Source organism: Drosophila mauritiana, chromosome 3R, assembly GCF_004382145.1.
Source record: "Drosophila mauritiana strain mau12 chromosome 3R, ASM438214v1, whole genome shotgun sequence".
NCBI lineage: Eukaryota > Metazoa > Arthropoda > Insecta > Diptera > Drosophilidae > Drosophila > Drosophila mauritiana.
The window spans coordinates 19,748,092-19,762,524 of record NC_046670.1 but is presented as its reverse complement, the minus strand read 5'-3'; the positions used below and the strand labels follow the sequence as shown (position 1 = coordinate 19,762,524).

At 43.2% G+C, this 14,433-nt stretch overlaps 1 protein-coding gene across 2 annotated transcripts; it reads right to left on the bottom strand.

The window, feature by feature from the left end:
* Nucleotides 1–610: 610 nt before the first annotated feature.
* Nucleotides 611–3,545, bottom strand: LOC117143690 (putative mediator of RNA polymerase II transcription subunit 12). Of its 2 annotated transcripts, none has more exons than XM_033308478.1 (2): nucleotides 3,495–3,545; nucleotides 611–3,095 (listed from the first exon to the last, which is right to left on the bottom strand). In XM_033308478.1, exons 1-2 carry the CDS (start codon nucleotides 3,510–3,512, stop codon nucleotides 1,698–1,700), a joined length of 1,416 nt encoding a protein of 471 aa, XP_033164369.1. In that variant the 5' UTR covers nucleotides 3,513–3,545; the 3' UTR covers nucleotides 611–1,697. The 2 variants fall into 2 exon arrangements, with proteins under 2 accessions (XP_033164369.1, XP_033164368.1); XM_033308477.1 differs by having other exon boundaries at nucleotides 611–3,092; nucleotides 3,495–3,525.
* Between the last annotated feature and the right edge of the window lie 10,888 nt (nucleotides 3,546–14,433).

Below are 14,433 nucleotides of genomic sequence, written 5' to 3'. Positions count from 1 at the left end.
GGCGGGGCTGCTTCCTGACTAACCGCCTGACTGGAGGGGCATAAAGAGCGTAAAAAATGTTAAATGATAAATAAAATTTACAACCGCAACAACAGAGCCAGCAACACCAACAAACACCAAGCCGGCAACCAAGCAGCCAAGCAACCAACATCGAGCATATGTGGCAAGCGAAGAAGTTTCGCCTCTCTCGCCCATTTGGGTCGTATGCCTTCCCTCGAACGAGCGACATAATAAAATGCAATTTAGACATCAAAAATACACAGTAAATGGAGCAAGAGTAGCAAGTCGCAGCTGACAGGACGAAAAAGGACGACAGCCAGGCGGCAACGAAAGGAGGAGGTTCGCGCAAAGAGTCACAAACGGACGCGTGACTGACAAGCGAGGGGCGAGGAACCACAGCCGCATCCGCATCCGCACAAGCATCCGCAGCCGCATCCGCGCCAAAACGACAAACAGTCGAGGGCGCGCAACACGCAGGACAAAGGACGATACACTTAAAGAAAATTTCAAAACTTAAAGACAAATTTAGCATAAAAGTATGGTTATAAATATTTGCTAAACTAATAGTTGGCTACTTTTAGTAATAAAATTTTATTTTATTTATATATTTACTTGAAGTGTACTTTTAAAGATTACTTTTTTTCTTGCAGTGCCAATCGCATATTTGAGGAGGAGGCTGTGCGTGCGGGCCAAAAGGATTGCTGGAGAAGACAATTTACTGGCAACGATATGTTATTCTTTCTTTCCGCCAGCGAGCTTTGCCCTTCTGCAACAGCTCCGCCGTCCAGTGCATATTTAAAAGCAATGCTGTGGCATACTTTTCACCGAGTGGAGCTGGGAGCTGGGAACTGGGAGCTGGGAAAAAATAGAGGATAGCAGTCCCTTGGCCAATTCAATCGGGCGGCAGCAGCAAATCAAAGCAGAGAGCTGCACAGGTGACACAGGAACGAGCGGGCCAGCACGGGCGGCATGCCGGCGCGTAGCGGGACAACAAAGGTGTGCACTTAATTTAATTAGAGCCGGTAACGAATGGATGGGTAGGGGGGGGAGGGGTATACCCTTCTTGGCCAACTTGAGCGCCCACTTTTCCAGGCCGAACTGGCGATGTAATGGTCTGGAAATGGCATTTGGCAGCCTGCGAACAGCGGCGGAGAACGCGCGAGCCTTTTGTGAAGATGAATTTCATTTCATTAAACACAAATTTCATTGTGTGCGCTTAAAGTGAAATTAAATAAATGAGGAGGAGGTGAAGGCACCAGGGATGGGGGTAAAAGGGTTATGTCCATGACAAATGCACCGTGAAATCGCTGCTAAAAACCTCGTCCTTGCAGTACGTGTATGTGCAAAGTCTGCCTTGCCATTTTCCCGATTTTCATTCGGTTTCCGTTTCTGTTTCTGTTCCCGTTCGTGTTTGTATTTTAATGCAAATTGTTGTAATGTTAAATGAGTCACAAAATTGTTGTACATCACGGGGATTAAATGAATTTTAAAACTCGACATTAAAAATGGAATACGAAATGTGCAAAACTGCATAATGTTGTTCGCTTTGGTTTGGTGACACAAAAGGCTGGGATGACGGTGGCGTATGCGTAATGTGCTTATAACTATAACGAAATTCGCGTGCTCTGGATGCAAATGCGAAGCGCAGGAGTGCAGGAATGCAGGATGGGGATTTATAAATGTGCACATCCTAGATTCTACCACCAGCTCTTGACCTTGTGCAGCACTGTTTTGAAGACGGGCACCTTCACGGGAAACGGCTTGGGCACCTTGATGGGCACATATTTGACCACATGATAGGGCACATGCTTCTCCACCGGCACTGGGATGTGTTTCTCCACGGGCACAGGGATCAGGCGCTCCACCGGAACCTTCAGTTCCTTCTCTATCGGCACCTGAACGTTCTTGGTGATCGGTATGTGGATGGGCACTGGCTTACGAACCGGTATGATGACCGCATGCGAGATGGGTATCTTCACCTCCTTCTCCACCGGCACGTGCTGCTTCTTCACATGCTTCACCGGCACATAGTTAATGATATCCACATGATGCGAGTGATGGGTGTGTCCCTGGCCATGACCACTTGCCTCCGACAAGTAGTTGGAGCTCTGCTCCTGCCCAGCATCGGGATGCTCCTCAAAGTCATCAGCACCAGATCCGCTCGAGGCAGATGAAGCCGATGATGAAGCCGATCCAGAAATGGATGGTTCATGATGGCCAAAATACGAAGAGTGCTGTTCCTGCTCCTGCTGATGCTGCTGCTGCTGCTGTTGGTGGTACAGTTGCTGCTGTTGCTGCTGCAGCTGCTGCAGATGCTGTTGTTGCTGCTGCTGTTGGTGTTGCAACTGCTGGTGGTAAAGCTGCCCCTGCTGGTCATCATATCCAGAGTACGGCGGCAGGAAATTCCCCATTGAAATTTTATCGTACGCATAGGGATGAGCTGCCTGCTGCTGTTCCGGCTGCTGCTCCTCCGGCGTCGATGATGACCACTGTGCGTAGTCCTGCTCGGGACCAGATCCAGCTGAACCGTAGGCTGGCAAAAATCCACCATTATGTGCGTCACCGGGATAATTGTAAATCGGCGAATGTTCTTGATTGTTCTCCAATCCACCGCCAGATTGTCCATTTCCCGAGCCGAAATCATGGGCTCCAGCTGCTGCAACGGCAGCCACCGCGGCGGCATCTTCATTGTGCTCCTCGTAAATCGGTATCTCCTGTTTGGTGGAGCCCAGGGCCAGTGCCTCCGTATGGGTGGGCGCCACCGAGCCGTACCCATTGGAAATGTGTCCCAGGCCCGAGAGATTTGTTAGCCCGTTGAGCACGTTGGCCAATCCTTGCCGGGAGCCTGAGGAATGGCCGCTGCTAAAGGCCCTCCTTTCACCCGCATTTCCCCGTGCGATTTTGGCCAAGCCATACCGATGATTGGGATGATGCTGCATCGGCTGATCCATTGGCAGCCATCGATTCTCGAACAAAGACCCCATATTGTGATACGATGGGTGGTTCTTGGCCGTCTCTGTCGAGGATGCGGTGCTGGCGGTGGCCCCACTGACAATTGTCAGTATGGTGGTGGCTGCTGCAATCAGCGGCATCTGCTGCGGACGATAATACACAACGATTTAATATGCAAAACACTTCAGTGGAGCCAGGAGCGAAGGATATTAAAACTGGAAAGGAGTCGACTAAAAGATATCTACACCTAACTTTCATTAAGCAAAAGATAACTTGTGAATTTGTTATGACTATTTTACTAGATATTTTAACTAGTTTGTTTAACTAGTCATTTTGTTTCAAAATTTGCAGATTTGAGTATCCTTTCCATGGTTCTCTTAGCTTCTTTCTGTCTATTCCATAAGTATCACCAGCCGCAATATGAAAAAAAGTGCTCAATAGCCGATGTCTTTGTATTCCAGAATTTTAGCATAATGCATTTTTAATATCCTTGACTCCGAAGCCAGTCGCTCCTTGCAATGCCATCCACATTCCACACTCACCAAATTAACGTTCGCCATTGGGCCTGGTGTGTTCGAAGCGAACTCTGGCTGGGATTGGGCTAAGACCTTGACTGCGGCTGCTGGCCGACTGCTGCGATGGTAATGTGGCCAAAGTCAGGACGGGACAGCGTTTTTATATGACCAGGACGGAGCTGCTGCGAGAGGAAAACTCTTACACAATGTGCAGCAGCACAATTTTCAGCATCCAGCTCTGTTGATAGAAGGCGGCTGGCCAAAAGTGAGTGTTAGCCATTCGCTGTTGACCTGTTGCCATTTCTCTCGCGCTTTTGCCATAGCATTTATGAATTAAGTTACGCGATCAAATCCAATTGTACAGCCAGGCGGCAGAGAAAGAAAAAAAATAGAAATTGTAATAACCAAATCATGAGCAGAGAAAAACCGGATCCCGAACACTTGGAAAAACAATAAAGTTCAAAGTCATTTTCCCTGACAAACGACAAGGAATTAGTCGACCTGGCACGCGCCTCCATCGCAGTGCAGCTCCATGGTGATCTTGCCACGATCCGCTGGTGGCCTTCACCAGGTGCTCGCAAAAACCTGCACTCCTTCAGTCGAGTGGAGTGGCGCAGATTCGAGTGGATGGCCAAAAGTGGTTGGACCGCTTTGGTGGCAAAGTGCTGGACAAAAGCTGATGGCTGTGATTCATTCCATTGCTTTGGCCGAAAGGCAGCAAGCATTTCTATTTGCCATTGTGTTTTCGGACTTGCCTTCACCTTTTTACCAAAAAGGTTGGTTTTAATTGTTTCAACAGTGATCTCTCCCCTTTTTTTAGGCCATTGTTCGGTTTGGGTTGGAGTTTTTTCTTAGTTTTCTTGGCCCAGCAATGGGGCGTGGCGGGCGGAAAAGTGAACGCCTTTTAAGTGCACCTGCAGACATGATGCTGCTGATTATATTTTTCTTGCCAAGCGTAACAGCTCGTTAGTATTTTCAAGTGATTTTCATTTATTTTCCCTGCCTTTTGCTGCTGCTGCAGACCAACCGATGGAGGAAAGGCCAGGGAAAAAATAAAAAAAAGGAAGTGTACTGATTTGAAAGGAAACAAACATTTCGCAGCTGCCCAAAAGAGTCTGGGCTCTTATCGCTGCTCACCGACTGGCTGGCTGCCATGGCAGTCACCTTTCAGGGTATTTTTTTAAGCGAAATTCACGCTTACTTCATTTCAATTACAATTACATGATTCCATTTCTCTCGCTGGCTGCTCGCAAATGCAAAAATGATGTAACTTACTAGAGGCCAACGCGATTACCTGGTTGTTACCATCTCATTCCCACCCCACAAATGTAAATCCACTCTTTTTGCAGGACAGAGCCAAACCAATCAATAGCTTTGAGCTCGCACAAATGTATAAACAACACGAAATCGCTTTTTAAATACTATATTTTCGCTTTCCATTTATTATTGGTTTTTTTTTGTATTATTTTGTTGCTGTTGTTGTTGCCGTGTTCCTTTATTTTTGGTGGCAGGGCTCAAACAAATGACACAAACGGGCACAGATGCAGATCCATATTCAGATACATACCGATAGATTCAGATACATATGCAGCATGCAGCATGCAGCATGGGATGCAAATGCCAGCACTGAGCGGGTTATAAAATAAATAAAACTGTTTCGCATTTTTGTGCCGTGCTGAGTCGAGTTTTTAAAAACTCTTTCAAATGTTGTGTAATATTTTGCCAGCCCGTATATTTATTTTCGTTGTGTTGGTCGAAAGGCGAATGGGAAAAAAAGCGACAAAATAGTCGAAATATGCATTTGAAATACCAGTTTTTGGGGGTGCAAAAGCGGATACGCCTGTCGGTCGAATATCCTTGTGCAACGTGCTCATATTTGCATTGTATTTATGCACAGTTTTATTGTTGTTTATTGAAACTGGAAGGGGGGAGGGGGTGGGTAGCTGCCAACAAAGGCTATTGGAATTTCGGTGCCTAAATAGAAGTGCCAACAAAACTAAGCACACACTTACATTTTGTCAACTGGTCCATTTTCAACACCACAAACCTGGTTTTGTCAGCCGGAAAATAATAGTTGGACTTTTGGGTTACCCGAAAATGGTTATCTTCGAAAGAAAACGAAGGAATTTCCACAGTCTACACTCATTTTGTGGCCTGACTGGAATATTTTTACTCTTTATAAACCAGGAATGTACACATACATTTATATTTCAAATATATACATGCGTGAAAAGATTTTTGCAGTTTATTATTATAAATATTTTTCATTATTTTAAATGGTGATTTTCAGAAGACCCGTTTATAAATTGGCAGGACTTCCTTAAAACCGAACCAGTTTTCCTGTCCCATTCCCGTTGACCAATTGTAGATTCCTGCCACCTCAGAAAATCGACGTTTGCGTGCCGAGATGTTTTGGCATTGGATGTGCAGGAGTACACCCCGGCGTATACTTAATTGCGAGCGTGTTTATTATCTGGCTGTGCTGAACGTCATGGTCGTAAATTAAAATGACACGCTTTGCATATCCTGCCACGCCCCTCTCCGCCGACCGCCCCTGCCGCCCAACACATGCAAAGCACACACACAAACACACACTCGCACACACACGGCAGCAATAAAAATTTTAATTATTCAATTAAATTACACTCGAAGGCGTTGCTCACAGCTCCACAGTTCCACAGCTCAGAGTTCACAGTTCAGAGCTCAGAGTTCAGAGTTTGGCGAAATGCGAAATGAATGACGGCCCATAAAATTGACACCGCCACAGTTGCACGAACAGCGAAACAACAGTGAGTGAAAGGAAGCGGTCGGCTCAAGGACAATGTATTCGCACGGCGAAATCATATAAAAATCATGTTTATTTAATTTGCATTACAAAAGGACTGACGCTCGTTAAATTCACTCCACGGCCGAGTGGCCACGCCCACGTTTTAAAAAACAATAAACCCTATATGTACGTGGGGCGGGGAAGTAGCACGTAAAATGATTAGCAAATATGCCACCGAAATGCTTGCGGATACGTACGCACGGGGGAGGGTGTGTGGGGGCCATAAACCTGGGCGGAGGGAACATTAAAGGTGGGGCGTCGTCCTTAAAGGAAGGTGCTGTTCCAAGAGGTCAGGGGGCAGCGCTCCAAGCCGCTGGGCACGCAATACCCTCGGCGGACGGGAGCATTGAGGCAAGGCACGCATATTTAATTAGCTTCATGCACTGCCGTTTTGTGGCCGAATGGGTGGGTGGTTAGTCGGGTGGCTTAGTGGGTGGTTCAGTGGCTCAGTGGGTGGTTTGCTGGGTGGCCCCAAAGACGGTGGCCATTCGAGTGGGCGGACCCCGGCAAGTTAGTGACCGCACTCCAGCTGCGGGCGCCACAGTGAAGATCCTCTCGAGGGAATCGCCTGCGCCAGATTTGATTAGGTATTGAAATGATAATGGATTACAGGCGGCATGATTGCGTGGGTGAGCATTGTATAGTATATATAGCGCTTAAGAAAGTGATTTGCTCTTGAGAGAAAAGTATTCTTAAAGGTTATTTGGAGGGGGTTGTGGGGCCACAAGAAGAAATGTAATTTCCTCTTAATTGCTTATTAATGTCAATTTTATTTATAAACTCACAACCTTGCGAAATGCAGAGTTGCATGAGTAAAGTACCAGTAAAATCGCACATTAAATTAGTCTTAAATTGTTTTTAAACTGCAGATAACAAGTCGCTTATCTGTAATTAAATCTCTTCATTGGTTTTTAAAGTGGGATCATCAAACACTGTGGCATTCAATTATATCTTAAATTGTGCATCAATTCTAATATAGTTAAAGTAGGGTTTCCAATCCACCGAACCACTTAATTTGCACTTCGTGCAAGGGAATATGAGCTGAGTAGCCGACTTGGCACATTTTATATGCGTGTCCATGTCGTTCCTCTGATGATTTTTGCCCCTGTTCACTGGGTTTCTAGCTGTTGTTGCTCTTGTACTTCCATGTATTTGCACCATGTAGTTGTACTCGTAGTAGTTGTACTTGTAGTTGTAGTTGCTGTGTGATTAATTCGCGCAAAGAGTTGTGCGCTTCCGTTTCCGGTGGCTGTTGTTGTTGGCAGGGCCGCTCGAGCTTTTGTGTTTCACATTTCACAGGAGGCTGATTTGTGCTTAGCTGTGGGTGAGCCGGTGGGCGGGCCACAATATTAATTGTTTTGTGCCCAACGAGGCTTAAAAACACATGCTCATGTAATCCACGTCCGCTGCAGTGGCCTCCTCATCTTCCCTTCCACATATATATATATATTTCCTGCCCCCCGTTGGCCTTTTCATGTTAAGGTTTTTGAAAAATCTGGAAAACGCACCGGGATTTCTGGCGGGGATCTGGAGTGAAGTGTAGTACCGAGAAGTGGAGTACCCAACATTTGACGCTTCAGCTTGGCCCCAAACATTTAAGATAAGAGCGCCACAATGGGTTCGTTTGTATGCCATTAATATGAAAATCAGACACACTTATCTTAATTAGTTAGTCGCTCATAAAAGGGCCAACTGAAAAGTCAACCAAGCAGCTCCTGGGACATACTTACTGGGTTTCCACTAGCCAGGTGAAGGTACAACTGAAAATAAACGCACACGCAATGGGGCTCATGGCATTTTTTTCACATTTCCACATCTTTTTTTTTATATTATACAATATTTCCAGGGGTGTGTTTAGCTTTGTGTGGGTTCTAATGTGCCAGCATATACAAATTATGGTGCTTAACATGTAATACTTAATTTTGTAGAACAAGCGGCGCATTTAGTTTTTGGTCTCGTTTCCCAGCTATGTTTGCTTTCCTCTCCCTTTGTGTTTAGGGACCTCCAAAGGCGCACTTACCTACGGCTAATTCGCGTTGAGTATACGTCATGTGGTGCACGGCAATAGGGTTGCCACCACACACTAGGAAGCACGAGCAGTGAAACTATAAACTTATGCAACTGAAGTTATATTCCCACTGCTTTAAATTGAATAATTTTATGGCAAAACTAATAAATATAAAAATTAAATTAAAATTATTAGTATTATTACCCAATCTTAAACATGAAGCTCTATGGAGAGAAGGTAATATGACGGAATTAATAGAAAAGGAATTCCATTTTTTGTCTTTATACAAGCAGTTATCATTGCTTGCTTCAAATTATATATTTATCCACCATTTTTCCCCCTTTTCAGCAGCAATTTGTTTAAGTGTCATTTTGTTGGCCAGGTTAGTAGGCAGCCAAATGGCGACAAAACGTCATCGGAGCCCAGAGACTTTTAAGGACTCCTCTAGACCAGAGACCAGAGTTCCGTGCGGCAATGCGCAATTGAATGAACACGACGATGACGATGACTCCTTTGAAGGAGCTGCCGCTGAAGTTGAGCTGATTATTGCTGCCTTCTTTATGTGAGAGGGTGCGAATCCGGGGGCGATTCCTGGAAACGAGCAGCTAATTTAAAATGTATACGACTGTCGGTGGCAGAGAGACAATAAAGGGGGGATGGATGGATGGGAATGTAGGGGATGTTGCCATTTATGGCCATTACCATGAAGCATTCAACTTTGTCGTTAACTGCCTGAATGCATAAATTAGCAATTGATTTTTGCTGCATTAAATATTTAAGACGCATACTTGCTGTCTGTTTAACGGTTGTTTAAGGGTTGACTTTAAGTTTTGACCGCGCTTAAATCGCCAGATGATCAGAAGCACTTGCCGCTCGCAACTTTTTAAGACCCCTGACAATTTGAACTAGCAGAAAGTTCAAATGTTTCGCTGCTCGTGCACTTAGCAACACTTTAGCTCCCACCTCACTCAGTGCAGCCCCCTCGTTTTGGCCATCTCTACTTAAGGTCCGTACGTATATATACACTTTTTTATGGCTACATTGTGCGTATATTCTCCTGGTTTCTTTCTCAATTTTTTTTTTTTGTGCGCAATTCTTGTAATATCTATAAACGTAATTGGATATGTGGCGGGTCTGACTGTTTGACTGGCAAAACTTTGAGCTCTTCATTCGTTGCCGAACTGGACGCCAGCGGAGAACCCAGTACTTCAACTCCCAAAACGCACGCCACACGTCTGCTGCGCCCGGGAAATTGGCAACAATTGTAGCGAGCCACAGAATGGCGACCATAAAAAGTTGTTATGAAAATTTCCTAAGCGCTATTTGGCCCTTGCACTTTTCCCATTTGTTTTTTTTTTTTTTTGTATTTTGCCCCTTTGTCATGCGTATCTTTTCGCTCTGAATTGCCGGATAGGCAATCAATTCAGCAATTAAACAACTTGGCGGCGAGCTGTTCTGTAATGTGGCAAGTGGAATCGGGGGAAACCCTTGAAGCCATCAAGATCTGGTCCAAAGTAGTGAAAAAAAATGAGATACATAATTTGAGCTCGCATTTTTCCATCTTAAATAAGATAAGTAGCTTTTACTTACATGCTGTTAGTAAGCTCCAAAGGAGTACCTTGCTACTTACTACTTAACTTGTCATTAATATTTTCGCGCAGTGTAGCTGAGCCGCTTGGCGCGGTTCTGTGGAAACATTGACAGTCACTTGCTGGTTTTCCGCTTCAACTTTGGCAGCATGTCAAGTTCGTCAGATGGCTTCCGCCAACAGCTGCTGTTACTCTTAACCCTGACCGCCACTTTGCACCAATCCTGCCTCATCCTCATGCCCATCCTCATCCAGCAGCATCCTCGAAGCCATTTGCCTCCCCAATAACTAGCTGAAACTTTATGGCAAATTTCGTGCGTTAAGCCTTTTGACAGCTGCACCAATTTGAAGTATTTTTCTTAATTTTCCCAATAGATTTTTGCGCACTTTTGCGGCTGCAACTTGAAAGTAGCCACAGAGGGTTGAAAGATGGTAATATCTGGCAGAAATAAGTGGCGCTGGTTGGGGCCAGGAAGCACGGTTTGAAAACTTTGGCTTAATGTTTGCGCATTTTATGAACCCGCTGGAGAGGAGAGCGTGCAACTCAACGACGGCTATATACCAACAACTATTTTGCACTTAGTCGCAGTTGAAGCATAAAATTGATTTTTAATTGGAAATTGTTTGCATATTTTGTGTACGGCCAAGCAGCCGAGCTACCAGACTCCCACTTTTTCACCTGGTGAAAGTGAGCCAAAGTGCATGTGAGAATTTCTGTGTGCGAGCAATGAAAAAAGGAGAAATGCGCAAAAAAGAACAACTTTTAAAAATCCCTGACCTCAAGTGAAACAAGCAGGGAACTTCAGATAGCACACAGTGTTCACTCGACCGTTTATGTGTTGAATTTTTAAAAACTACTTCTGAAGACTACCCTAAATGGGTGAAAAATGTAAATGGCTTGGAAACCGTATGGTATCTAAGCTACTTATTGGCCATTTCCCAGCTCGATCGTGCCACTTTCGATCTGCTCAACTTGGCCAGACGGCAGGAAATCGAATTCACGCGCTCATTTTCCATTCCCCCACCAGTTGGAGTTTATTAATATTTCACATCAAACATCCGCAGAGCAAACAAAACAAAACGCGAGTGTCTGCGTTGGGATTGCATCCACAATGCAGTGGGTGGTGGACAGGCCGCAGTCCACTTGTGCCCAGCACTATAAACTGGGTCACATCCACCGGCCAAATCGCGGTCGCCGATTTCGCTGCGGCTGCAACCATCCCACTGATACACTGCACCAGTGTTGCACCACCCAGTTGAAAGCACCCAACCACCCACCCATCAATGTGATTCCAACTGTCGAGCATGCGCTGTTTTCCGGGGGATTCCCCTGCGGCGAATTCAATGGCCAGAAGCATTTCACTTTTGGCACTCTGGCACAAAACAACACACCACACACAACACAATCGCCACTGTGTGTGTTGTGTGTACCGGTGTTGTCTACAATTTCCCTTTTGTATATCAATTGCCTTTCATTTTATGGCCTTTTATTGCTTCATTTCGGAATTTTCGGTGTGTTTGCCATGCGGCGTCCTGTGCATCGCGTGTCCCAGGCCCACGGGGCATTGGATACGTCCTGTTTGGGGCTACGGGCTACGGGTAAGGGGTTACGGACCATGGACTACGGACTACCAGCTACGGACTAATGATGCCACTTGCCGGCAGCAGAAGCGACAAACAAAAGGCGCTGGAGAAGTTTGACTTCTGGCATTCGACGTGGCGTGTCCTGGCACTGCCAAAAACCACAAAAGAAAGGATAGCGGAATCGAGCGACTTATAAAAGGTTGCATATGGAATGCCCTTTCCTGACATAGTGATTGAAATCGTTATGAATTGTAATACTTTCCATTTCAATGCTTTATTTTCGATTTAACAGGATTAGAAAGGCAAAAGATCATCTAAGATTTGTCATGTTTATATTACATAAATTTTATAATAAATTAAAATTAATTAACTACTTAAATGTGGAGTTGAAGATATTACAAAGTAAAAATAAGCATAGCATTTTCCAGCTGAATGTCAAAATCGAGCTACCCACCGTCGTTTTGTTTGAAAAAGGACATCTCGTCCTGCGACCGCCTATCTCATGTCCTTTGTCAAGCCATGTCTTTAGTCATAACTTTGTTGTTGTTTTCGGCTTGTTGTTCGTGTCGCTGGCGGGTCATGTGCATGTAATTATTTTAGTAAAAATATGTGAATGCAAAATACTGTAGGCCTCATTCGCAGTGCAATGTGCATATTTTATGCACTTTTGCTTTCCGCTTGACAGCAAAATTTATTTGACCGACTTATTTTTCGTGCTCCCATTTTTCGGTTGTTTATACTTATTTTTTTTGTATTTTCTACAAAGGGGGCGTGGCACACACAATGGGAACAACGACAATAACTGCGTTGACAAGAGCGACATTGCTCTTGAGAATTACACTTAGTTACATATACATATATGTGCATGTGTATATTCGCAGTTTAAACAAAAAACTTTTAATTACATTTGAAACCACGCAGCGAAACGAGCAAGAATTAAATTTCATATGCAAATTGTTGGCAGCACTCGCGGCCCACATGAGCAAACTTAATGGCCAACAAATTTCAATCGAAGACGCAAAGAAAAGTGAAAATATTTGCTTAACAAAACATTTGCTTTGGTAAAATTTTTAGGAACACTGGAGAAATCTGTTTTTACTTAAAAAAGATTTTTTGGAAGTTATCGAATTAAAACAAAATTTAAAATTATATTCAAAATGGCATAAGGGTATTAAAAATTTAAAATATAACTTGGAATTTTATTGATTTTTTCCTTTTATTTTTTTATTTTTACAAGTGGTGGAGCAAAAGGTGTAAGGACTGCCACATGGCTAATGATAATTATCAAGCCAACACTCGCACACTCGCACAATTGCTCCTGGCTCCCATAATAAATATTTGAAAATATTTCTGCGTAATTTTATTTCCCAATTTCAAGGCAAGTGTGTGAACAGTTGCGTATGTGCAAGATTTTCGGTGGGCCAAATGGGAGCTTCTTATGTAACTTTACCAGCCATACTTTCGCGCCTTTTGCAACTTTTGCGTTTTCATTATTTTATTTAATTAGGTAAATGTATGCAAAGGCACCCAGCCCATATGCATATGTATGTGTGCTCTCCCACACACCACACTCACGCACAGCGCAACATGTGCCTTGGTAATTACAATTACTTTTAATAATGTTGCTTTAAATGGGCCAAAAGGGTTCAGGTTTAGCTCCTGTTCTTAGAAAGCTAAGCAGCGAATTAACTTTCGAGTTTGAAGGAAATTTAAACGGATTTCACTCGGGGATAAATCAAAAATCATGAACAAAGTAATAAGGTTACGTAATTAGCCGTTTTAATGTCTAAAGAAAGGGGCGCTAATCTTCAAGGATTAGAACAAAGTCGTAGGTTTTTACAAGCCAAACTTTTAGTAGAGGAGCTCTAGAGTAAGCCAGTTTCTTTATAAGAGCCGCCACGCATTTATACTAGGGAAAACAACGATGCAACAGAAATAAATAAGTTATTTAACAATAAAAGCAAAAAGACAGTAAGCATGTTTTTTTATTATTTTATCAAATTTTATTTCAAATCATAATACAACTTATAATTGAAACAGATTTAGATGAACTGTGCCATGCTAATGGGCACTGTTATACGTTTACAGTTTTGTAAGCCATTCGAAACAGTTTAAAAAGAACTGTTCATGGTAGGTTTTAGATCAACTGTCATATAGTATTACGCACTGTTCACTGTTATAAAGCCCTCGCAGTTTTGCAGCCATACACAAAACTGTAGTATACAGTTTGTAACGAACTGTTCATAGCTAGAAATTGCATTTCAAAATGAAAAACTAATTGAATTTTATTTTCATAATACTTTTTGCTTGTTTATTAATATTTTTATTGATTTTGTATTTTTATACATTTTTTTACTTTCGTTTTAATACATAATATACTCCCGCATATCCATTTGGTGATAAATTCTCCCGCAAATCTATAATATGTGTTTCGTCCGCTTGTACATAATACAATAAGAGTGGCTATACAATTAAAGATAGAAAAGTGTTTGACTTAAGGCGTACCAACTAAACGATGTCTTCCAGCAGTTAAATAACCAATTAACGTTATGTCATAGACAGATGGATATTATTAAATAGATAGAAATAAAATAGTAAGATTAATATAGTAGGTATAGCTGGAAACATATATCGTACAATTGAAATCACTTTTTGAGCCAGCGCTCATCAGCATAAGCTCGTTACAAACGAAATGAAAGTTGCCGCATAAAATGCAAACAAAACCAGATCTTGCGAGTAAAAAACCGAATAAAAAACTGCAAAGCATTCAGTTAAATGAGTTAAAGGCCATTTGGAAATTTAAAAATTCATTTCCTTGATTTTCTCCATTTGTTTTCCATTCGGGGAGAGGATCAGCGTGAGCATGGAAAAAGCAACAAAAAAGATTTATTCTAATGCACCCGGGGCGTAATATCGATTGGATCCGCTCTTGAGCTTCTCAATTATTGTATATGGGTAT